Source organism: Pongo pygmaeus, chromosome 10 (assembly GCF_028885625.2).
Source record: "Pongo pygmaeus isolate AG05252 chromosome 10, NHGRI_mPonPyg2-v2.0_pri, whole genome shotgun sequence".
In the NCBI taxonomy this organism is placed as follows: domain Eukaryota; kingdom Metazoa; phylum Chordata; class Mammalia; order Primates; family Hominidae; genus Pongo; species Pongo pygmaeus.
In genome coordinates, this window is record NC_072383.2 from 30404572 (window position 1) to 30430970 (window position 26399).

The 26399-nt window shown below is 37.4% G+C and overlaps 1 protein-coding gene across 3 annotated transcripts in view; it reads left to right on the forward strand.

Moving 5' to 3' along the window:
• Window positions 1-26166, forward strand: part of FAR2 (fatty acyl-CoA reductase 2) — a 200016-nt gene extending 173850 nt beyond the window's left edge. For 2 of the 3 annotated variants that reach the window (XM_054442367.2, XM_054442368.2), the window contains exons 9-12: window positions 4343-4514; window positions 9312-9441; window positions 20177-20304; window positions 21207-24018. In XM_054442367.2, coding sequence (XP_054298342.1) covers window positions 4343-4514; window positions 9312-9441; window positions 20177-20304; window positions 21207-21369 — 593 coding nt within the window. In that variant the 3' untranslated portion in view covers window positions 21370-24018. Of the gene's footprint in view, window positions 1-4342; window positions 4515-9311; window positions 9442-20176; window positions 20305-21206; window positions 24019-24178 lie in introns of those variants that run through there. The other variant, XM_054442369.2, reaches the window with a different exon arrangement.
• Window positions 26167-26399: the final 233 nt, after the last annotated feature.

Below are 26399 nucleotides of genomic sequence, written 5' to 3' on the forward strand. Positions count from 1 at the left end.
CACCCAGATTCCTTGAACCCTGGGACCAAGGTCTTGGGTGGTGCTGAGGAAACTCTATTTTTAATAAGCATCTAGATGATTCTTGATGCTTGGTGAAACAGAGAAACCCTGTACTATACAAATGACTGATCTGTCTGAATGTAAAGGATTGGATCTGTTCAATGTATAAAACCATGGAAGTAGAGTTGAGTACAACTTAAACATCTAATGATGGTAGAAAGTTAAAGTAGGGAGTTTGGCTATTCTGTAGGATTTCTTACTACCTACTAATGCACACTTTCTCTCCCTGTTACATAGGTAACACTACCTCTACACATTCCAGTGTTAAGCCATGGTGCTGCACTGAGAGTTCTATTGCAGGGCAGCTAGACACTGTGGCTCATTTTATAACAGGCTTTGAATTGAAAAATGCTTTTCCAAGAATGAAAAATACCTGGCATGCAGGTATTTTTCTCTCCTCCTCTTACACCTATAGCAAACATTGTTGGCTGATACAACATTGTTTCTCCCTGTGCCAAGGCTCTGTTCTAGATTCCCATCTAATACAGCATTTCTGGAAGCTATTACTAATTAATTTGATGTTGCTTTCAAATTAAATTTGTTTGTGTTTCCTACCAGGGTTCTTAAGAGGGATCAAAATGCTTCCTACTAGGAGCAGTAGCCATGCCATAGGAGGTTGAACATACATAGCCTCAGGTGACATTACAAGGAGTGATAGACAGCTGGGTCGGTGAACATGGGATATCAGAATCTCTTATGCTATCAACCTGTGCATAACTTTTGGTTATGTACAGAACCAAATGTTTTAATAATGCCACATATGTTTTAATAAATGCCTGTGAACCGGTGATTCTTGAGACTCCTCAAATTTTAAACTATCCTGCCATTTTTAGGATAAACCCAAGTTGGTCATAGCATGTTATCTTTTTTATATTGTTTAATTCAGTTTGCTAATATTTCCCTTGTTGTTTTCTATTCTCTGAAAGTGTTTGTGTAATATTGGAGCAATCTATTCCTTGGAAACTTGGTAAAATTACCTATAAATTATCTGGATTTGTAATTTTGTTGTGAGAGGATTCTGTATTGCTTCAACAAAGAATTTTGCAGGCTTTCAGTTTCTACTGGAATCAGTTTTAGTAAATTATATTTGTCTCTTTTTCTAATAATTTGTTTTAAAATGTATTCACATAAAATTTTTCATATTACATCAATTTGTTTTTCCTAAACTGTATCTGTAATTATGTTTCTCTTTTAATTCATAATATTTGTGTGTCTTCTCCAAAGGGTTTATTTTTTTTTTTCAAAGAACCAACTTTTGGCTTTATTGATTCTTTATTATGTTGCTTCATTTTCTACTGCATTGATATATTGCCTTATCTCTATTTTCTCCTTCCTCCTGTTTTCTTTGATTATTTCTTTCTTCTCTTTAACTTAGAAATATAGCTCACGAATATTCGGCTTTTCTAATACATGCATTTATGGCTTTCTATTTCGCTCAAATGCTTCTTTGGCTGTATCCCACACATTTAGTTGTATGATGTTTATGTTATCATTACTCTCTAAGCATTAAGCATTTTTCATTTAAATTCTTCTTTGACCTATGAGGATGTAGAAGTGCAGTTTTCAATTGCCAAATTAAACTTTCTACATGTGCATGAGTGAGTTTCTACTTGTCCTTCAGATCAGAAAGACAGTAGCTTAATGGTTAAAAGTCTTGGGCTTTAAGATCTAATAGACTTGGATTCAAATCTTAGCTCATTCATTCACTCCTGTATTCATTTTATAGGCCTTATTCTTGGGCTATGGATACATCACTAAACAGAAATCCATGCCCACATAGATGTTATATGCTGGTATGGGTCCTACCATTTAGTAGACTCCACTACTTACTAGTTGTATCAACTTGAAAAAGTCACTCAGTTTCTCCCTGTAGATCTTTTTTTTTTTTAATCTGTCAATGAGAATAATAATTATTCTATTCCAGGGAGCTCTTGGGAGGATTTAATGAGATAAAGTGCTTAGCACAGTGATTAGAACGGTGAACATTTCAGTAAATGCTTGCTATTACCATTTGGACAGCTTTCTCAGAAAGCCTTTCCTACACCAGCCTCACCCTTCCCCTTCCTGGCACCCAGACAGAGCTAGAGGCTTCTTTTGTCTTCCTCCAGAGCATATTGTACTGATCTCTAGCAGAATACTCAGGCAAAATATTGTAATCAGGAACTGTCCACATCTCCCACCAGATTGCCAATTCCTTACAGACAGGGAATATATCATATGTATTATTATTTTTTTTTTTTACCTCAGCACCTACCACAATGCCTAGCAAGTGTTAAATGCTAAATAAATGTATTTGTAATGACTAAAAGAAGGATTGGTATGGATTTAGGAAATGGAAAGTAATTGTATGTTGCTGAGATATTTATTCATTCATTTAGTCAAAAAATATGTATTGGGCACTGATTGCCTGCCAACCACTTTCAAGGTACTCTATAGGTTGAAACAAAACAGACAAAATTTTGTTATGGTACTTAAATCTTAGAAAGGAGAAATATACATCAGATACGGTTGAGAGACTGCAAAAAAAAAATAAAACAGACTAAAGAAGTAAATAGTGATGTGAGAAGGCTGTTATTTTATATGTGATGGCCAAGGAAAGTCTCCCTGATAAGGTGTCATCTTAGCAGAGACCTGAAAGAAGTGAGGGGGCAAATCAGACGGACATGTGGAGGAAATATTCCAAGTTGAAGAAACAATAAGTGCTACAGCTCTTTAATCATATTCAAGGACAGCAAGGAGGCCAGTATGGCTGCAGCAGAAGCACTGAGGGGGAGAATGGTAGGAGATAAAGTCAGAGTGCTGGGCAGAGAGAGTGAGGATGCAGAGAGTGCAAAGCCTTCCAGACCATGGCCTTGCCTCCAAATGAGATGAGATTCCACTGAAGGGCTCTGAATGGAGAAGTATCTGTAATATATTCTGAGTTACATTTTACAAGAATCACTCTGGATGCCACATGGAGGTCAGACTGTAGGAGTACAAGGGTAGTGGCAGAGACCATTTAGGACAGTACTGCAACACTCCAGGCTACAGCAGTGGTTTGGATCAGAGACACCGAAGGTGGAAATTATGATTCTGGGTATTTTTCAAACAGAAGGCTGATAGATTTTGTTGAATTGTGTGTGGGTTGTTAAAGAGAATAATCAAGGATGACCCCAAAGTTTTTGGCTGAACTACTAAAAAAATTGAATTACCATTTGGTTAGAGGTAGAAGATTAGTGAAGAAGCAAGTTTGTATATGCATTGGGAAGGGGTGGTTGGTAGTGGGAGTACAGGAAGCCAATTTTAGAGCTGTTAAATGTGAATGTCTATTACACATCCAGATGGAAATGTTGAACAGGTATATGGATATATACATCAGAATGTCAGTGTTGAGATCAGAATCTCTTATGCTATCAGAACCAAATGTTTTAATAATGCCACAAATGTTTTAATAAATGCCTATGAACCAGGTGATTCTTGAGACTCTTCTTTGTATAGGATTTGTATCTTCAGATAGATTTTAGCTGGTATTTTTTTAAGGAGGGCAATAATCATATTACCATAATAAGTGATATCATCATAATTGAATAATGAGCTTAGGCATATGTTGGAAAAAAAAACCTACATACATTAAATAAAATTGAATTCAAATGAATATCTTTTGGAAACAACTACTGAATTCACAAATGTACATAAAAAGTTCTTAAGCTTAATCTAAGTAATAATACAAAAAGAAAAATACTATTATGAATAAAACTCTGGATACCAGAGTGGACAACTGAGTCTAACATATTCCCAGAGAAGTATTTGAAGTAAACTAACACAAAGAAATCTTGCCTTGAGAATCTTTAGAATCTTTTACTTAAACCTTTAATAAAGATTCAAATAAAATGTTAAGAAACTTTCTAAATGGTTCTGAAAGTAATGGTCCAGCCAGGGAAATAAGGTCTCTCTAGCCTCTGTCTTGGGGCTTTCAGAATAGACTAGATAACCTTAGAATTAAATGCAGATTCATGTTTTTCTGAACGGTACCTCCTTGTATTGACAAGTGTTTCCCCAATAATTTGTTTTACAGTAAATGTTTCAACTAAAGAATCCAATTATTAACCCATTCACACTGTTTCAGTTTGCAGATAACCATTTGCCCAGCACAAAAATCTTTATATTGTTCTCAGAAATTGATTTTTGACTCTACACAGCAAATCCTTCGTCTTTATTGTTTTGACCCATTACAAATGCTTTCCACTATGATGGACTTATATTCTCCTTTTCTCCTCTAGCACTTACTTTCTTTTTTCCCCAGGAGTCCAAGTCTTGGCAACCTTTGAAAAAATCCCATTTGAGAGACCTTTCAGGAGGCCAAATGCTAATTTTACCACCAGCAACTTCACATCACAGTACTGGAATGCAGTCAGCCACCGGGCCCCTGCCATTATCTATGACTGCTATCTGCGGCTCACTGGAAGGAAGCCCAGGTGAGAAGCTGAGTCTATGGCTTCGAGAGTGTCACTTCATGGGAGATTAAGGCCCCAAAATCTTTAGTGCTTCCTTCAGCCGAGGATTAAAGGAGACAACTGAATCTTACCCATATATACAGATTGAACACACCTAATCTGAAAATCCAAAATCTGAAATTCTCCAAAATCCAAAACGTTTTGAGTGCTGACATGATGCCACAAGTGGAAAATTCCACATACCTTACCTCATGTGATGGGTCACAGTCAAAAGACATTCAAAACTGTTTCATGCATAAAATTATTTAAAATATTATATAAAATTACCTTCAGGCTCTGTGTATATGGCTAAGTGTGTATGAAACAGAAATGAATTTTGTGTTTAGACATGGGTCGCATCCCCAAGATATCTCATTACATATATGCAAATATTCCAAAATCTGAAAACAATCAAAACCCAAAACACTTCTGGCCCAAGCATTTCACATAAAGGATACTCGACCTGTATAAGTTTTGAACAAAGCAGTCATAGTGAGAAGCCACAAAAGACATTAAAAATGTTCCAGCACAATAAAGGAAAGTAAATGTTAAAGAGGTTGATGAATTCAGCAAGTAATCATTCATGCGAAAAGAAAAGCAACTGAGACTCTTGTCACTAGGGTTTTCTGAATAGGTAGATAATCTTAAATATACAATAATGATGACAACCTCACTTACTGAGAGTTTACTGTGGCACTCGTGGGGCTAAGGCTGATGCATGATGATCCCATTTTCATTGTCACAGCTACCCAAGGAAGATATCCTCATCATCCCAATTTTACAAATGGGGAAATAGAAGCTAAGGAAATAATCTGAATTAGTCTCAAAGGAAGTGACAGGAAGGATGTGGAGAAAGCCGAGTCTCAAAGTCAGTATTCAGAACCAGATTTACTGCCACCTAGAGATGAGTGAAGAAATTAGAGGGAACACAGTGTGCTGATGCTAAGGCAGCTGTCACCACCTAGCTGTGTGACACAGGACATACGCCTTTATCTGTCTCGCTCGAATAATATTATGTGTCAGAGGAGTCATTGTTATAATTGCCTAAGGCAATTCCTGTGATCAAGAATCAGAAGTATGAACAGTATTGCCTTCTGTGCTAGCCCCTTTATAAGGGAGGAAGTCTTCTTCAGCTTGTTTAACTGTCATCTTTATTAGCAGTGCAAATGACTAAAACTTAGCCAATGTAGAGTTTATCTAAATTTTTAGAGACCTCATTTGGAGCTCATAACTCAGTTCTTGAGCAAGGTGAAAAGGAAACATTGTGATTATGGGGAAAATATTTGTAAGGGGCTTATTAAATAAAGACAGGAAAAGAAGAAAACCCAAATATTGTAGGCAGAAATGCTAAAGGTTTTAAAATATGTCAGGATTGGAAGAGGGCCTGCATAAAGAACAAAGTTCAGTTAGGAAAAAAGAGAAACACAGAAGGAAGAGACACAATAAAAATCTATATGTATCTTGTGAGAAGTCAAACAGTAATATTTGTGGGAAATGGGTTGGTTTGTTGTGTGGTATGTATTTTAGCAATAATCTTTATGGCAGAAAAAGCTGAAATCCTTCTAGACCCTTTCCTTCTCCAGGTGTGCTTGTGTATACTCTTCTATGCTTTTACATCCATATATGGACATACATAGTTTGCTTTGCAGTAGGGGGGTATGTGTGTATATAAATCAATTGTACATATTTTACAACTTTTTCCACTAATTTTCCATGAAAATCTAAGTCATTCTGCCCAGTGTTGTCTTTTTTTTCTACTGCAAACAATAGGGCAATGAATATCAGTGTGCATGCCTCTTTGTAGAATGTGCCTGTGTCAGGAGAGGATGCTGAGGAGGGAGACTGCTGGATTGAAGAGTATGTGGAGTTTGTGACTAGTGCCAGGTGACCCTCCCTAAAGGAAGAGACTGTCAACTGGCACTACCACAACAGTGTATGAGGGGTAGAAAACAGTCTTTTTTTTTTCTTTTTCTTTTTTCTTTTTTTTTTTTTTTTGAGATGGAGTCTTGCTCTGTCACCCAGGCTAGAGTGCAGTGGCGAGATCTCGGCTCACTGCAACCTCTGCCTCCTGGGTTCAAGCGATTCTCCTGCCTCAGCCTCTCGAGTAGCTGGGATTACAGGCGCCCGCCACCGTGCCTGGCTAATTTTTGTTTTTTAGCAGAGATGGGGTTTCACCATCTTGGCCAGGCTGGTCTCGAACTCCTGAACCTCAAGCAATCCACCCGCCTCAGCCTCCCAAAGTGCTGGGATTACAGGCATGAGCCACCGCGTCCAACCGAGGGGTACAAAACAGTATGTCTTACCCTCTTAATAAGCGTAAGAATACTTTGTAAAAATCAACTTCTGAATTGTCAAACTCATAAGGAATGACATCTTTTTGTTTTTTTGATTTGCATTCATGATTGCTGGAGGGGCTGGACTTGCATTCGTTTATTGGACATTTAAGTCTTCCCCTCTGTGTGTTGCCTGCTTCTGCTCCCTATTTTCCTATTGGGTTGTCCTTATTAATGTATGGGAACATGTGTGTGTGAATACATATTTCATATATTTTCTCCAGGTCTGTTTCTTTTTAGCTTTGACTATAAAGCTTTTTGTTATATGAGTGAAGATGCATATAATGCAGGGCTTAGGAACATGGAGCTTGGAGTCAGGCTTATAGGATTTAAATCCTGGCTTCAGCAATTTAGCCATTAGAGCCTTAAATTACTTCATCTCTCTAAATCCTAACTTCCTCTCCTGTAAAATGGGCACAGTAATCATAACCTATTTTATATAGTTTAATATGAGTGCTTAGAATATAATAATCCCTATTAATATTAAAGATGTTTAAAATTTTTATGTGGTAAAATGAATCACTGTTTTCCTTCAGCTTTTGCATTTTGGGTATTAAAAAGACCTTCTTGGCTGGGTGTGGTGGCTCACACCTGTAACCCCAGCAATTTTGGAGGCTGAGGAAGGAGTATCACTTAAGCCCAGGACTTCAAGATCAGACTAGGCAACATAGTGAGACCTCATCACTACAAAAATAAAATTTAAAAACGTTGTCCAGGCATGGTGGCATATGTCTGTAGTCCCAGCTACTAAGGAGTCTGAGGCAGAAGACTGCTTGAACCCAGGAGGTCAAGGCTGCAGTGAGTCATGATTGAGCCACTGCAGTCCAGCCTGGGCAATAAAGCGAGACCCTGTCTCAGACAAACAATAAAGACCTTCTCTATCTGGGAGTAATACAAGAATTTTTTCTAAAACATATCATTAGGTTGATATAGTTCTGTACATCCAATGATATCATGTCCAACCATTATTTTTAACAATTAAAATAAATGTATTGAAATCATATCAATTGCATCAGAGTTGGAGAATGGCTAAAGTTTTAGATAATAGTAAAGTGGAACCCTATTATGGTGCTTATATCAGGCACAATGATGTCTACCTCATGCCTAAGAAATATCCTATGATACAGTAAGAGAAATATCTCATGAGTCATTAAGTACATGGGCATTAACTTTGACCAGAAGTAAGACCAAATCCCCACAATAGCATCATAATTACTGAGCCAACTATAGTAATCACTACTGCCAAGACTGAGTTAACTACAAATCAAGTGCTTCACAGGCCAAAAGTGACTTTTAGCTAAAAGACCTAGGTTGGGGATTAGCTATAGGACCTTGAGCATAATCTCTCTGTAAAATGGAGATACATAATATACATCCTGACTATCTTACAGCCATATTGTTAGGATCAAGTAAGATTGTATATGAAAGTTTTTTGTAAATTGTTATAAAGTTGGGAGGTGCACAAAGAAGATCTGGTCCAAGTCCTGACCACAAGATTGTACAGTGTGGTTCATCTTGTGTAATGGGACACAGGGTAGTGATATTACACAGCGCAGGTTTTTTGAGGTCAGTTAAAACTGGGTTGGAATTTGACTTTGACACTTTATCTTAAGCTTATGTTACTCATTTGTAAAACTGCAGACTTACCTAACAAAGATGATATCAAAATTAGCAGAGAGAATACTTTGTAAAAGTATAGGGACTGTGCCTAACACAGAATAGGTTATCAATAAGAAGTTTTTTTTTTTTGAATCTCCACTATGATTGACAACTGCTTTTGATTCACCAAACACTAATATAGTCAACACTTCTGCCCAAAAGTTATATACTAAGACCTCAGATCCTATCAATTTTTTAAAATACAAGAAAGTACAATAAAAATGAGAAATAAGGCCAGGTGCAGTGGCTCGTGCCTGTAATCCCAACACTTTGGGAGGCCAAGGCAGCTGGCTCCCTTGAGCCCAGGAGTTCAAGACCAGCCTGGCCAACATGGCAAAATCCTATCTACAAAATATACAAAAAATTAGCTGGGCCCCACTGCGCTCCAGCCTGGGTGACAGAGTAAGACCCTGTCTCAAAAAGAAAGATGAGAAAGTTTTCTGATTGTCTACATCAGAATTCAAAAGATGAACAGTATGTCATTCAAGCTGAATAGTTGGCTCACTTTTAAAATAGGTTTGCTATTCTTGAGAAATAGGTGTTTGAAAAGGAGTCTGGTACTAAATGCCTAACAGAACAAGCTCCTTTAGATCCAGCCCTTTTCTTTTTCTGTTGAATGAATAGAGAGTTAATATGGAAGGAGAAAAAAGAATAAGAATTTTAATGAGGAACGGGAGAGAGACAGGTATAATTTTTGTATTTTCTTAAAAATAATTTCTCATACATTCCTGTAGAGTGAGAGGGAAGTGGTGCGCTGATATTTACTCCTATCTGATGGTTATCTCAGGATGACAAAGCTCATGAATCGGCTTTTAAGAACTGTTTCCATGTTGGAGTATTTCATCAACCGGAGTTGGGAATGGAGCACGTACAATACAGAAATGCTGATGTCTGAGCTGAGTCCTGAAGACCAGAGAGTAAGTATAGCACTGACTTAAGCAACAGGAAAATGCTACTCACTTGGAATTTAGAATTATTTGATTTGGAAAGCTGATGAATGAATAAGATGTTTGGTTATAGACACAGATTTTGTTTTGCTTTGTTTTTCTAAGAAAATCAGTCAATGCTATCAACACCACCGTAGGAAACAAGTTTAATGTAAGTAAGAAATGTAGGTTCTTGGACTTTGGTTAAATCTTTAACTGCTGATCTGCCAACACGTTTTATCTACTGCACTTCAATCGTTTTGTCACTCCTTGATAGTTATCATTTCTACAAACCCTCAGTACCTCTGGGTGGCTGTGTTCTTCCCTTATCTGCCACAGCATATGACTTCAATGAAAAATAATTATTTTATTGCTTATAAACTCTATCATCCACTATTCTTGTCCAATCAAAATTGTTCTGCCTCTCCCAGCTACAGTTCCTTCCTTACCTTGTTAAAGCTAATCCCTACACCTATGCACTCTGCCTCACCTCAGACCTCCCTCCATCAGTGCTGCATCGTCAATCTCCCTCCCTATAGAATTTCTCTACAACAGTTCAGACTTTTATTTCTCAAGACAGGTCTTCAGTTTAATTCCTCATCACCAGCACCACTTATTTCTTTAACTTCTTGGCAGTCACAAAGGATAAGTCCTAAAATCTTTGCATATTCTGAAATTCTTTTGTACATTATACATGTTCCTAGCCTTTTTCTCAGTCATGTATCCCCTGAGCATGCAATTGGTAGTTTTTAACTAAATTTTAAGGTTTTCACTCCATATTGATTGACATTTCCCACTAAGAAACAATTTTCTAAAATGTATCTTTTGATTTATTTTGTACCTGACAACATGTAGAGGAGACCAAGTCACACAGGGGAGTAAATATCAGATGGCTCGATTTTCCAGGTGCCGTCTGTCACCCCTTTCTTTGACTAGGAAAGGGAATTCCCTGACCCCTTGCACTTCCCGGGTGAGGCGATGCCTTGCCCTGCTTCAGCTCATGCACGGGGCACTTCACCCACTGTCCTGCACCCACTGTCTGGCACTCCCCAGTGAGATGAACCCGGTACCTCAGTTGGAAATGCAGAAATCACCTGTCTTCTGCGTTGCTCACGCTGGGAGCTGTAGACTGGAGCTGTTCCTATTCGCTCTTCCAACGGGCTTAACAAATGGCACACCAGGAGATTATATCCCGCACCTGGCTTGGAGGGTCCTATGCCCACAGAGCCTCGCTCATTGCTAGCACAGCAGTCTGAGATCAAACTGCAAGGCAGCAGCGAGGCTGGGGGAGGGGCGCCCGCCATTGCTCAGGCCTGAGTAGGTAAACAAAGTGGCCCGGAAGCTCAAACTGGGTGGAGCCCACCACAGATCAAGTAGGCCTGCCTGCCTCTGTAGGCTCCACCTATGAGGGCAGGGCACAGACAAACAAAAGACAGCAATAACCTCTGCAGTCTTAAATGTCCCTGTCTGACAGCTTTGAAGAGAGTAGTGGTTCTCCCAGCACGCAGCTTGAGATCTGAGAATGGGCAGACTGCCTCCTCAAGTGGGTCCCTGACCCCCAAGTAGCCTAATTGGGAGGCACCCCCAAGTAGGGGCGGACTGACACATCACATGGCCGGGTACTCCTCTGAGACAAAACTTCCAGAGGAACGATCAGGCAGCAGAATTTACAGTTCACCAATATCTGCTGTTCTGTGGCCACCGCTGCTGATACCCAGGCAAACAGGGTCTGGAGTGAACCACCAGTAAACTCCAACACACCTGCAGCTGAGGGTCCTAACTGTTAGAAGGAAAACTAACAAACAGAAAGGACATCCACACCAAAAACCCATCTGTACGTCACCATCAAAGACCAAAGGTAGATAAAACCACAAAGATGGGGAAAAAACAGAGTAGAAAAACTGGAAACTCTAAAAATCAGAGCGCCTCTCTTCCTCCAAAGGAACGCAGCTCCTCAACAGCAACGGAACAAAGCTGGACAGAGAATGACTTTGACGAGTTGAGAGAGGAAGGCTTCAGAAGATCAAACTACTCTGAGCTAAAGGAGGAAGTTCGAACCAATGGCAAAGAAGTTAAAAACTTTGAAAAAAAAATTAGACGAATGGATAACTAGAATAACCAATGCAGAGAAGTCCTTAAAGGACCTGATGGAGCTGAAAACCACAGCACGAGAACTACGTGACGAATGCACAAGCCTCAGTAACTGATGCGATCAACTGGAAGAAAGGGTATCAGCGAGAAAGACGAAATGAATGAAATGAAGCGTGAAGAGAAGTTTAGAGAAAAAAGAAAAAAAGAAATGAGCAAAGCCTCCAAGAAATATGGGACTATGTGAAAAGACCAAATCTAAGTCTAATTGGTGTACCTGAAAGTGATGGGGAGAATGGAACCAAGATGGAAAACACTCTGCAGGATATTATCCAGGAGAACTTCCCCAATCTAGCAATCTAGCAAGGCAGGCCAACATTCAAATTCAGGAAATACAGAGAATGCCACAAAGATACTCCTTGAGAAGAGCAACTCCAAGACACATAATTGTCAGATTCACCAAAGTTGAAATGAAGGAAAAAATGTTAAGAGCAGCCAGAGAGAAAGGTCGGGTTACCCACAAAGGGAAGCCCATCAGACTAACAGCTGATCTCTTGGCAGAAACTCCACAAGCCAGAAGATAGTGGGGGCCAATATTCAACATTCTTAAAGAAAAGAATTTTCAACCCAGAATTTCATATCCAGCCAAACTAAGCTTCATAAGTGAAGGAGAAATAAAATACTTTATAGATAAGCAAATGCTGAGAGATTTTGTCACCACCAGGCCTGCCCTAAAAGAGCTCCTGAAGGAAGCACTAAACATGGAAAGGAACAACCGGTACCAGCCACTGCAAAAACATGCCAAATTGTAAAGATCATCAAGGCTAGGAAGAAACTGCATCAACTAATGAGCAAAATAACCAGCTAACATCATGATGACAGGATCAAATTCACACATAACAATACTAACCTTAAATATAAATGGGCTAAATGCTCCAATTAAAAGGCACAGACTGCCAAACTGGATAAAGAGTCAAGACCCATCAGTGTGCTGTATTCAGGAAACCCATCTCATGTGCAGAGACACACATAGGCCCAAAATAAAGGAATGCAGGAAGATCTACCAAACAAATGGGAAAAAAGGCAGGGGTTGCAATCCCTGTCTCTGATAAAACAGACTTTAAACCAACAAAGATCAAAAGAGACAAAGAAGGCCATTACATAATGGTAAAGGGATCAATTCAACAAGAAGAACTATCCTAAATATATATGCACCCAATACAGGAGCACCCAGATTCATAAAGCAAGCCCTTAGTCACCTACAAAGAGACTTAGACTCCCACACAATAATAATGGGAGACTTTAACACCCCACTGTCAACATTAGACAGATCAATGAGACAGAAAGTTAACAAGGATATCCAGGAATTGAACTCAGCTCTGCACCAAGTGGACCTAATAGACACCTACAGAACTCTCCACCCCAAATCAACAGAATATACATTCTTTCCAGCACCACACCACACCTATTCCAAAATTGACCACATAGTTGGAAGTAAAACACTCCTCAGCAAATGTAAAAGAACAGAAATTATAACAAACTGTCTCTCAGACCACAGTGCAATCAAACTAGAACTCAGGATTAAGAATCTCACTCAGAACCGCTCAACTACATGGAAACTGAACAACCTGCTCCTGAATGACTACTGGGTACATAACGAAATGAAGGCAGAAATAAAGATGTTCTTTGAAACCAATAAGAACAAAGACACAACATACCAGAATCTCTGGGAAACACTGAAAGCAGTGTGTAGAGGGAAATTTATAGCACTAAATGCCCATAAGAGAAAGCAGGAAAGATCTAAAATTGACACCCTAACATCACAATTAAAAGAACTAGAGAAGCAAGAGCAAACACATTCAAAAGCTAGCAGAAGGCAAGAAATAACTAAGAGCAGAGCAGAACTGAAGGAAATAGAGACACAAAAAAACCCTTCAAAAAATCAATGAATCCAGGAGCTGATTTTTTGAAAAGATCAACAAAATTGATAGACTGCTAGCAAGACTAATAAAGAAGAAAAGAGAGAAGAATCAAATAGATGCAATAAAAAATGATAAAGGGGGTATCACCACCGATCCCACAGAAATACAAACTACCATCAGAGAATACTATAAACACCTCTATGCAAATAAACGAGAAAATCTAGAAGAAATGGATAAATTCCTCGACACATACACTCTCCCAAGACTAAACCAGGAAGAAGCTGAATCTCTGAATAGACCAATAACAGGCTCTGAAATTGAGGCAATAATTAATAGCTTACCAACCAAAAAAAGTCCAGGACCAGATGGATTCACAGCCGAATTCTACCAGAGATACAAGGAGGAGCTGGTACCATTCCTTCTGAAACTATTCCAATCAATAGAAAAAGAGGGAATCCTCCCTAACTCATTTTATGAGGCCAGCATCATCCTGATACCAAAGCCTGGCAGAGACACAACAAAAAAAGAGAATTTTAGACCAATATCCTTGATGAACATTGATGCAAAAATCCTCAATAAAATACTGGCAAACCAAATCCAGCAACACATCAAAAAGCTTATCCACCATGATCAAGTGGGCTTCATCCCTGGGATGCAAGGCTGGTTCAAGATATGCAAATCAATAAACGTAATCCAGCATATAAACTGAACCAAAGACAAAAACCACATGATTAGCTCAATAGATGCAGAAAAGGCCTTTGACAAAATTCAAGAATCCTCCATGCTAAAAACTCTCAATAAATTAGGTATTGATGGGACGTATCTCAAAATAATAAGAGCTATCTAGGACAAACCCACAGCCAATATCATACTGAATGGACAAAAACTGGAAGCATTCCCTTTGAAAACTGGCACAAGACAGGGATGCCCTCTCTCACCACTCCTATTCAACATAGTGTTGGAAGTGCTGGCCAGGGCAATCAGGCAGGAGAAGGAAATAAAGGACATTCAATTAGGAAAAGAGGAAGTCAAATTGTCCGTTTGCAGATGACATGATTGTATATCTACAAAACCCCATCGTCTCAGCCCAAAATCTCCTTAAGCTGATAAGCAACTTCAGCAAAGTCTCAGGATACAAAATCAGTGTGCAAAAATCACAAGCATTCTTATACACCAATAACAGACAAACAGAGAGCCAAATCATGAGTGAACTCCCATTCACAATTGCTTCAAAGAGAATAAAATACCTAGGAATCCAACTTACAAGGGATGTGAAGGATCTCTTCAAGGAGAACTACAAACCACTGCTCAAGGAAATAAAAGAGGATACAAACAAATGGAAGAACATTCCATGCTCATGGGTAGGAAGAATCAATATCGTGAAAATGGCCATACTGCCCAAGGTAATTGATAGATTCAATGCCATCCCCATCAAGCTACCAATGACTTTCTTCACAGAATTGGAAAAAACTACTTTAAAGTTCATATGGAACCAACAAAGAGCCTGCATTGCCAAGTCAATCCTAAACCAAAAGAACAAAGCTGGAGGCATCAGGCTACCTGACTTCAAACTATACTACAAGGCTACAGTAACCTTGTACTGGTTACTGTACAACAGCATGGTACTGGTACCAAAACAGAGATATAGACCAATGGAACAGAGCAGAGCCCTCAGAAACAATGCTGCATATCTACAACTATCTGATCTTTGACAAACCTGACAAAAACAAGCAACGGGGAAAGGATTCCCTATTTAATAAATGGCTCTGGGAAAACTGGCTAGCCATATGTAGAAAGCTGAAACTGGATCCCTTCCTTACACCTTATACAAAAATTAATTCAAGATGGATTAAAGACTTAAACGTTAGATCTAAAACCATAAAAACCCTAGAAAAAAACCTACGCAATACCATTCAGGAAATAGGCATGGGCAAGGACTTCATGTCTAAAACACCAAAAGCAATGGCAACAAAAGCCAAAATTGACAAATGGGATCTAATTCAACTAAAGAGCTTCTGCACAGCAAAAGAAACCACCATCAGAGTGAAGAGGCAACCTACAGAATGGTAGAAAATTTTTGCAACCTACTCATCTGACAAAGGGCTAATATCCAGAATCTACAATGAACTCAAACAAATTTACAAGAAAAAAACAAACAACCCCATCAAAAAGTGGGCAAAGGATATGAACAGATGCTTCTCAAAAGAAGACATTTATGCAGCCAAAAAACACATGAAAAAATGCTCATCATCACTGGCCATCAGAGAAATGCAAATCAAAACCACAATGGGATACCATCTCATACCAGTTAGAATGGCAATCATTAAAAAGTCAGGAAACAACAGGTGCTGGAGAGGATGTGGAGAAATAGGAACACTTTCACACTGTTGGTGGGACTGTAAACTAGTTCAACCATTGTGGAAGTCAGTGTGGCGATTCCTCAGGGATCTAGAACTAGAAATACCATTTGACCCAGCCATCCCATTACTGGGTATATACCCAAAGGACTATAAATCATGCTGCTATAAAGACACATGCACATGTATGTTTATTGCGGCACTATTCACAACAGCAAAGACTTAGAACCAAGCCAAATGTCCATCAATGACAGACTGGATTAAGAAAATGTGGCACATATACACCATGGAATACTATACAGCCATAAAAAATGATGAGTTCATGTCCTTTGTAGGGACACGGATGAAGCTGGAAACCATCATTCTCAGCAAACTATCGCAAGGACAAAAAGCCAAACGCCACATGTTCTCTCACTCATAGGTGGGAATTGAACAATGAGAACACATGGACACAGGAAGGGGAAGAGCACACACCGGGGCCTGTTGTGGGGTGGGTGGAGGGGGGAGGGATAGCATTAGGAGATATACCTAATGCTAAATGACGAGTTAATGGATGCAGCACACCAACATGGCACATGTATACATATGTAACAAACCTGCACGTTGTGCACATGTATCCTAAAACTTAAAATGTAATAATAATTTTAAAAAAAAGAAAACAATATATCAGATGGCTAACTGACCTTGCTTCCCAGCTAAGGGTTTCACTTCTACATACCAAACTTACTGAGTGTGATTCAAATCCAAGCCCTAGAATTATTTCCTAAGCATTATCCATGTCAAATATAATAAATATTATATTAGCCACAAAAGGCAAGATCTAGAGGGATATTTTATCTGAAATCATTGCTACCTCTCAAAGTGACATGAAATAGTTATTCAGAAATGTTTACATATCACATATAGACAAAATTGTTCTAGCACTAGTGTTTGAAATGAATGATGATTAAGCCAGTTTATAAATCAAAAAGAAATAAACAAATTCAAGCTATTGTAAGTTATTTTAAAATTTAGCTTTAAACTCTATGTAGGCTTATCCATATGTATTTTCTCCATGGAATTTTCCTCCCTAAATAACTCAAAAGGTAATGAGCTTAGTTTCATTTCTGACATTTTACTATTTTAACCTTTCAAAATTTTATGAAAAAGAATCAAAGCTTCAGTGGATTTAACATACGCTCTCAAAAATATCTTAGCAAAAGTAATAGTACTAAATGTAATTGCCAAATTCTGGTGTGGCTCAAAATTCAGTTTGAATTGCCATATGGAATCAGGATTCTGAACAGGGCCACTTTTAAATCAAACTTAGAAATGTTAAACAGTATAAAAATAAAAGCCTCTGCTTATATGAATGACTAAGCAATATTAATGATACTATGAAAACCATATCCAATCAAAGTGATAATGGAATTTCTTTCAAAAAGCAATTCAGCTTTTGGACAAGTCTTTGAAGCTCTCTGGAACTCACTAATCGCATCTGCTTTCTTTGTTAATACTCCAAATCTCACAAAGGTTTGAGGTATCTTGCAAAAAATACATATAATGAAAGAACAAAACAGAAATAAAATAAAATGCAAAACCAAGGAAAATATGAATCAGAATATGAAGTCCCAGCTAAAAATTTAAAAAGAGAATGCCCATACATAATCTACAAGATCCTACTAAGTTGCTGTAGTTAATTTAAGCAGTGAATTTGTTCTTGAGCTTTCTGGTAGCAAAGTGAAAAGGAAAATATAGTTTCATAGGACTCATTGTTCAAAAGGAAGAATGAATTAGAAAAAGTTATCTAAAGCAAATACATTTATGACTTTTTTTTTTTTTTTTGAGACCATGTCTTGCTCTGTTGCCCAGGCTGGAGTGCAGTGGCAAGATCTCGGCTCACTGCAACCTCCGCCTCCCGGGTTCAAGCGCGTCTCCTGTCTCAACCTCCCGAGTAGCTGGGACTACAGGTGGATGCCACCACTCCTGGCTAATTTTTGTTATTTTTAGTACAGACGGAGTATCACGATATTGGTCAGGCAGGTCTTGAACTCCTGACCTCAGGTGATCTGCCCGCCTCGACCTCCCAAAGTGTTGAGATTACAGGCATGAGCCACCACGCCCAGCCCATTTATGATTTTTAAAAAGTTATTTCTTGTCATGTTTCTCCATGCAAGTTGAGAGGATAAACCAAAAGCAATATGCACAATGAATCAGCAAAGGGCTCATTATTAAATGTTTACTGAATGCCCAGAATGTTAAATAGGGATAATAATATTTAGTTACTTTCCTCCGAGTTCTAAGATGGTTTTCTGTGATTAAAATATAACATTTAATTTGCATATAAAGGAGAAAGAATCGAGTAGCCCTAGAGAACTACTAAATCTTTAAGATGTCAAATTCAATTACATTCTTTAGAAGTGTAATATTTCCTAAAGAGAAACAGAGCTAAATATAGACTCTGGAGGAAAGATGCAATTTATGAGTTAAACCCAAGAGATTCTCAGAAAATGGTGTGGCCATTTTAAAGCTAACAAACTTGACCTTTAGTGGTGACTGGCTTTTTGGTTTTGATAATATATGCCTTTTATTTGGTACCATCTAAGCCTCGATCAAAGACTAATTGTCTGAAAAAAAGGAAACTAAGAGTTTACTTTGGTCATATTCATGTAAAGCTTATATACAGACTAAATAGAATAAACTGTTGTATAACAAAAATGAAACACTTTTGGTTTTCAAAATTAATATTTAAATTAATTTGACCAAAATTCTATAATTCATTAATGTATTCAGCAAGTATTTATTGAATGTCTACTTTGTGCCATTCAAAGGAACATCATTCTTGTTGTTCTAGGAATATCATTTATTTGAATTAAGCCTTTTTAGCTATTAAAATCCTTCCTAGTGAGGCCTCACCAGAAGTTCAGTAAGTTAAGGGTAACGAGCAACTCTCCTTCACTGTATGTGAGAGAAACTCTTCACTAAAGATAGGCTTTTTTTTTTTTTTTTTAATGTCCAGGGATTAATAGACAAAAAGTGATCTGAGAGTGCTGTATGTCCAAGGAGAGAGAAGAGTGCCCAATTGGAAGGACAAAAGCACCTTAAACAAACCCTCCTCTTGCTAAGATTTATAAATATTAGACTTTTTAAATGCTAGCACAAGTCCATTTTCCAGGCCATTCTCTCCAAATACATGAAATAAAACTCTATTGAACCAAATCCACTCACTGATGCAATCTTTTATTTGATAACAGGGTTATACCAAACTCTCCAAGAATACCTAATACTTGAAATATTTCCAGAGATGATACCGCAATCTTCTTGACACTCTTTCTACTAACAAGTTTTAGTGCCCTAAGTTCTTTATATTCAATCAAAACTATTTTTTCTAATATATTTGAAGATCATTTCCCTCCCTTTCTTTCTCCAATTAAGCCCTTTATATGGAGATTTTGAAAAGATCCCTGGATGGCTCAAGAATGACCTATCAGGTTTCTCTTCCTAACTCATCCCATCTCCATTTGTAATCCATATAAATCTGGGCCACCTCATGAACCTGTGTCAGCTCAGCATCATTTTCAAAGAAAGTACGCAAAAAATAAAATCTATGGAATGCAATTCAAATCTTTACTCCAGCTTTTCCGTAACAAACCAAAAAAAGAATACATTTTTGGTTATGTAAGTGTTTTTCTTTTCCTCAAAGATACCTTAAAATTTTTTAAATCCTTTTTCTTGTCACTCTCTGTATCTGTCTTCTATGTGGCAAAATTTCTCTCCCTAAACAGATCAATCTCTTCCTTCTCCTTCTTCCCTACTCCTCCCCCATGTTGTGATCACTCCTTTTTTCTTTCACTACCAATCACTCTCTTCTTAAATATAAATTCTGGTAACTTATTCCTTAAGGCTTTGCTTCCCAAAGTTTAATCTGCATAATGAAGTGGTAATGCTGTAGGAAAGGATGGTAGGACAAAGGGATAACACCAAAATTTAAGAGGAAAGGGAAAGTTGCATCATTTATGTTTTGGTCACTAACATATTATTCTATCACTTTTAAAAATAATTACTCCTCGGTTAGCTGAAATATATACCAAACCAACCATAAGTTTTCACCAGACTGTGTAATACTATTTCCTTTAAATCTCCCTCACAAGAAACGTGAAGTGTTTGTGTTTGATCCATGTTTAAATATTCCTATGTAAATAGTAATCCATATTATCAGTACCTTTGAAATAATGACTCAAATAATCTCTCCTCTGGAGAGGGTTCAACCTACGTCTCCCAAATTGAAGGTCACTCATCTATGTAGAAGAAACCTCAAGTAGACAAAGTGACTGTCCAGCACTGCAATTCTGGCAATCTATAATCTCTCTTGCCTCTCAGGTATTCAACTTTGACGTGCGCCAGTTGAACTGGTTGGAATACATTGAAAATTATGTTTTGGGAGTTAAAAAATACTTACTGAAAGAGGATATGGCTGGGATCCCAGAAGCAAAGCAACGCTTAAAAAGGTAAGTATAATCAGTCAGTTAATATTTATTGAGCACCTACTGTGCATCGATTTTATACCAGACATAACATTTGTGCAGAGGAGAATTAACATTTCTTGAGCATTTACTACATTACAGGTCCTGCACTCTATACTCTACCCTGTAACATAGTTTCATTTAGACTTCACCACACCTCTATGAGGCAAGTATTACTTTTGTTATCCCATTTTTATGAAGCAGATATCTAGATTTAAACACAGCAAATAACTTGCCCATGGTAATTGCACAGTAAGTCTAAGAGCCAGATTTGAACCCATTTGTTTCTTCTACCACACTCTGTCATAATGGGATATAAATACCCAACAGGCAGGAGACCTGATTATGCTATTTAACCTAGAAAAAAGTCACTCCTCAATTTTTTCAACTTCCTTAAATTTCTTTCAGTCATAATCCCTGAGGGACAAGGAATTCTAGCACTCTGGTATAATCCTGGTAGAAGCAGAGGATCTGTAGTGCAGAGATGATAAGGATAGAAAAGTAGCTTGCAAAACAGGAAGGAGGAACCTTGAATAGCAAGCTAAGAACTTTAGAATTTACCTTCTAATGAACAAGAACCAATGAAGATTTATGATGTGGTAACATGATCAAAGTATATTTACAAGATTATGCTAGTCATGCTTGTAAACAGTTTCAAGTGGAGAGAGGTATAAGAGAAATTAGGGAAATATGGTAGAAATCTGACTATTCAGCAAGAATGCTGCGGAAATGAAAGATGCAGAAACCAATTGGCCAAGTTATATCAAATACTCTGAGCACTTCATAAATACTTGCCAGTCATATCCAGGAAAACACATACTTATCTTCAGATAATGTGGTTGGGTATCTGGTAGTTTTAACTTTGGTTATGTCTGTCTGTTCCCTAGGCTCCGAAATATTCACTACCTCTTTAATACTGCCCTCTTCCTTATCGCCTGGCGCCTTCTCATTGCAAGATCTCAGATGGCTCGGAATGTCTGGTTCTTCATTGTAAGCTTCTGTTATAAATTCCTCTCCTACTTTAGAGCATCCAGCACACTCAAAGTTTAAGAGCATTTAGCCATCGCTTTTTATCTGGAACCTCTCAGATACCTCTAAAACAGCAAACTGTGATTCTCAAGATTAGAAAGTAACAAGGAATATGCCCAAACTGTCAAATGTCACCTGTTATGTATTCGTCCCTATTCCTTAACTATATATTTTTATTTCAGTGAGAGAAGGAAAGTTGTAAACTAGCCCATAGTCACCTATATTTTAGGGAAAAAAAATCCAAATTGTTTCCTAACATTCTATTTTATGCCCTTGCGTATTAAACGTGAAAGTACTCCCACTTTTCTATATTTAGCTTTTCTTTTCTCCCTGAGATGATTCATTTAGACTCAATAAATATGGAAAGATGCATGGCAGAAGCTGAAATGAGCTCAAGCAGTACTAACCTTGGAACCATTCTGGGTACCCAAAAGAAAAATTTAAAATCAAGATGAGTAAAAGGAGAATGGTCTCAATATCCTCAAAAATGCAGTAAGAGAAGTAATTCTCCGCTGAAAATGTCTCTTTCTTTCCATGTTATTTTGGAGTCCTGGTTGAGGGGTGGGGGAATCAGAAAAGTAGGTTTACATTTAACATTTTTCTTAACAACATTCACTTCTTAAAAAGGAACAAGAAGTGTAAATAAGTATGTATAGAGTGAGGGATTAAGCATATTTGCATTGGGGACTCGTGTATTACGCTTTTAAGTCAAAATTAATATTCTCAAATTTGAATTTGATAGCTATTATTTCTAAATCTTTTTAATACTCAATTTTCCTGGTAACCTTTCAAGAGTCTCCTTCTTCTAAAAGTTGCCAAACCCTTTATATTTAAGCCTTTTCCACTCAGGACTCAATTAGAGTGGTCAACAGGGAGACAGATGGTCCCATTTGATCTTTGCCACTGAGCAAAACAAAACTTCAAATGAACTTTTAAACTGTAGCTTTAGTCTTCTGGTATAAAGTGAGGAAGATTACACTTATGTGATCACCAAAGGATTTACTAGTATCTTGGTCATTCCAATTGCACAATGTTAACTGTACAACATACAGCAGAAAAGTGAATAGACTTCACTAAGGGATTCTAAGTTTAGAAAATAGGTTTTGTTTTGTTAAAAATATTTTGTGTATAATGCAAACAAGTGAAAACCATATATATTCTCCAATTCCTATAGTAATAATAATGTAACTGTTACGCCAACTTTCCTCATATTTGAGAGATGAGTACATGTTGGATTGCAGCATTTCTTCATGTTAAAAACGTGGAACATTATTCAAATATAGTACTTGGGGCCTAAACAACTGAAATTAGTCACCGCATAACTAGTTGAAAACGGCATAGGCATAAAATGTTAATAAAGAATGGCAGTTATATTTATGCTCACTTCCTGGAGTAACTGGGTAATATTCAGAAAGGCACATTGTGGTAGTTTAAGTGTACAAGGCCTTAGGGCAGTATCTAGCCCAGTATTATTCCAGATTCTCCTGAGCTCTATATAAAGGGCATTTTGGAGGAACCCTTCTGGGCAATATCTTTCCCAATCTCAGCTAAATTCTGGGAAATATTTTCCATAGCAGACAACCCAGCTCTGAAACTAAGCACCTGGTGATCTTTAGTTTGAGATGTCTATATGGTACTTTTGAGTTATATCAATTAAGATACAAGCTATAGACATGATAAAAATATGAAATCAAGATACAGCTCAGTGGGATTGGATTAAGACATAATAATAGTTCTAAGAATTCACTTTTGATTGTATGTTTTACCAATTCAATAACTCCACTAATCAAGTATTCACATTTTGACTTTTGATTAAATAAAAATTTGAATTAAAATTCTTCCCCTCTTCTAGTGTTGTCTTTAACCATTGACTACCGCAGCACTTCTCCCTCCTTTACACCCCCTGCACCCCACCCCCCAAACCCCCAGAAAAAGGAAATAACTTCCAAAGAACTCTTTCCACCAAATCACATTACAGGAATAACTATCAGATGAATATAAACTAACCTTTAGCTACATAATGCTTCACTTTTTCTAACACCATTAATAGGGCTATTTTGACACGAGCAGTCTTCTATTTGTGGCATCAGATAAATGACACAAAGTTCTCTTGTGATGATTAGGCAGTAAAAACAGGTATCTGTATGAAGGGAAATCTCTAGCATATAACTAACTATTTCACATCAAGACCAATTAGCAATTACTTGAATGCCTAATACAAACAAAGCAATGGGAAAGAACCTTCTACTTAGGGGAAAAGAGGATGGAAAGTACAAAGAAAAGGTACCTATGTTTCCAAAGTTTTGGCAATCCCTATATTCTCTACCCACAAGATACCTGATACAGTATCAAGTATTACAGAGTTGAAGAGTCACTACCTGAGGCAACTAATACTAGAAAAAGTTAAGGCAAATGGGCACACAATTCAGAAAAACACTTCTTGTGATTTTCAACTAACTAACATCATTACTTCCATTTAACACCTCATGTAATTAACTTAGTATCTCAAGGTAAAGAGACTGGTCTAATAATGCCCAAATAGCATGTTATCTTACAATAAACATAAACAATTAAAGTAGATCAGCCTAGTTTCCAAAAACATCAATAATTTTCAAAGTTTACAAGAATCACTTGTAAATTTCCACATGGCTACTTTTCTAGAACTGCTATTCTAATAATGTCTGGGAACATAAGCAACTGCCTATAGTAAGAAGTAACGATTCTCATATGCCCACATAAAGGTGTGGAAAAATGCTCACTGCCTAGATAGCTTAAATTTTTTTTTTTTTTTTTTTTTTAACTAACTAAGACTAGTAATTGCTGTTTTCAGATGTAACTGGTTTGAGAGACAGTAGTGCCGTGCAAACTGGAGATACTACTGTGGCAAAGGATGCTTGAGTTTAAATAGCCAGAAACACCTTTTCCGATACACAAATATTTTAGATGTGTCCCTACTTTATTTGAAATACTGATTCCAACCTGGAACTGCAAAAGGGATACGAGATGTGATACGGCAATTTGGGTCAATTCCAGAAAAATACCTTAGAAGAAAGTAAATGTAAGTACAGTGTAAGAAATCACCAAATTGATTTACATAACTGCTTGAAAACAAAATACAAAGTATTTATTAGTTATGAGCTGTTGTTGAAGGTCTGCTTTAGTATATAGCTTTCACTAATGTATACTTTTCCTCATGCCTTCTCATCCTTAAGTTTTTCCTTATTAAAATAGTATAAAATGAGTTATATTTGGAAAAGTTAACCTAACTCCTTTTGTGAAACACAAAATATTTGGAGTTGCCAAAACGATTCAAATGTTTCACTGCTTGTAATCTTGTTTGTATTCAACTGTTAACATATATCTATATACACATATAATTTTGAGTCAACTACTCAATTTTCACTTTTTCATCTTTAATATGAGAAATATAAAATAAACCCTGTATGATATAGCAATTTAGCTCCATCTGGAAGAAAAGCAAATGTAACCATGTGATATCTTAAAATTTCTGTAGCTTTCCTACGAGAAAAAAGTTTAAATATGGGAACTGAGGCGTATTTGGGGGTACATGATTTTAATTTTCTCCTAGTATTAAAAAGACAAAAAAAGCTTCATAATTTGTCATTTATTGAGTCCAAATGTTTATGCTTGCAACACTAAATATTTTGTTTTTTCTCTCAAGACAAAAAAAAATCCAAGGCAGTCTGTATTCTCCTCTTAAATGTAAAGTGATTTCATCAGTAATATTTCAGAAAGTAGAAAAAAACTATGCTTTGATTGCATCATCACAATATGGGGGGGATACATGGATCTTGATCCGGGCATTTTACCATAAGGTAGTAAACAACTGGTGACCTCTCTATTTTGATAGTGTTGAAAAAGGGCTACCACCTTGGCTTGCTGAAGGTTTGCTAGAGCTCAAAACAGGAAAAGTACTAGCTTAAAAGGCATGTTGAGATTTTAAAGGTCCTAAGGCTCAGGTTTAAGTAACTTTTAAACAATCAAAAATAGGCATTTTGAATTCAAGTGTAAGCTCTGAATTTTCAAGGAGTTTCATATTAAATTACTTTTTGGTACTTGAATTACTAACTCAAGACATAGATGGAATGCAGTGTATCTCTCTTACACTATTAAAAAATTAGATCTGTCCGGGTACAGTGGCTCATGCCTGTAATCCCAGCACTTTGGGAGGCCAAGGCGGGCGGATCTTGAGGTCAGGTGACTGAGACCATCCTGGCTAACACAGTGAAACCCCGTCTCTACTAAAAATATAAAAAAATTAGCTGGGCTTGGTGGCATGCACCTATAGTCCCAGCTACTCGAGAGGCTGAGGCAGGAGAATCACTTGAACCCGGGAGGCGGAGGTTGCAGTGAGCTGAGATTGCACCACTGCACTCCAGCCTAGGCAACAGAGCGAGACTCAGTTTCAAAAAAAAAAAAACAAACAATTAGATCTTAGTCATTCCTTCATGAATCCCAAAATTAAGATTGTATTAAAGACTGTAAATCTTGTTTGCATTAGTAAATTTTTAATTATAAAAATTCAATGCTATCATAAAACATACATGAGAAAATTGTGATATTAATCATCTAACTTGAGAACTAGAAGTAATTTGGGTGCCAGGTGCAGTGGCTTGTGCCTATAATCCCAGCAATGCAGGAGACTAAGGTGGAAGGATTACTTGAGTCCGGGAGTTGGAGTTCAGCTTGAACAACACAGCAAGATACTATCTATATAAATGAAAAAGAATTAGCCAGGTTTGTTGGTGCATGGCTGTAGTCCTACCTACTCAGCAGATGGAAGCAGGAGGATTGCTTGAACCCAGGAGTTCGAGGATGCAGTGAGTTACGATCATGCCACTGCACTTCAGCCTAGGCAACAGTGCGAGACCCCATCTCTTAAATAAAAAAAAAGAGAAAGGGAATTTTGCAATACTAAGTTAAGCTTTTCCTAAGAGGTAGTCTGAAGTGTACAAATACTGCAGCAGGGAATTATTCACCTAAATATTTAATCTTCTTTATAGGTCAATGTATGCAAACACAGTATTTGA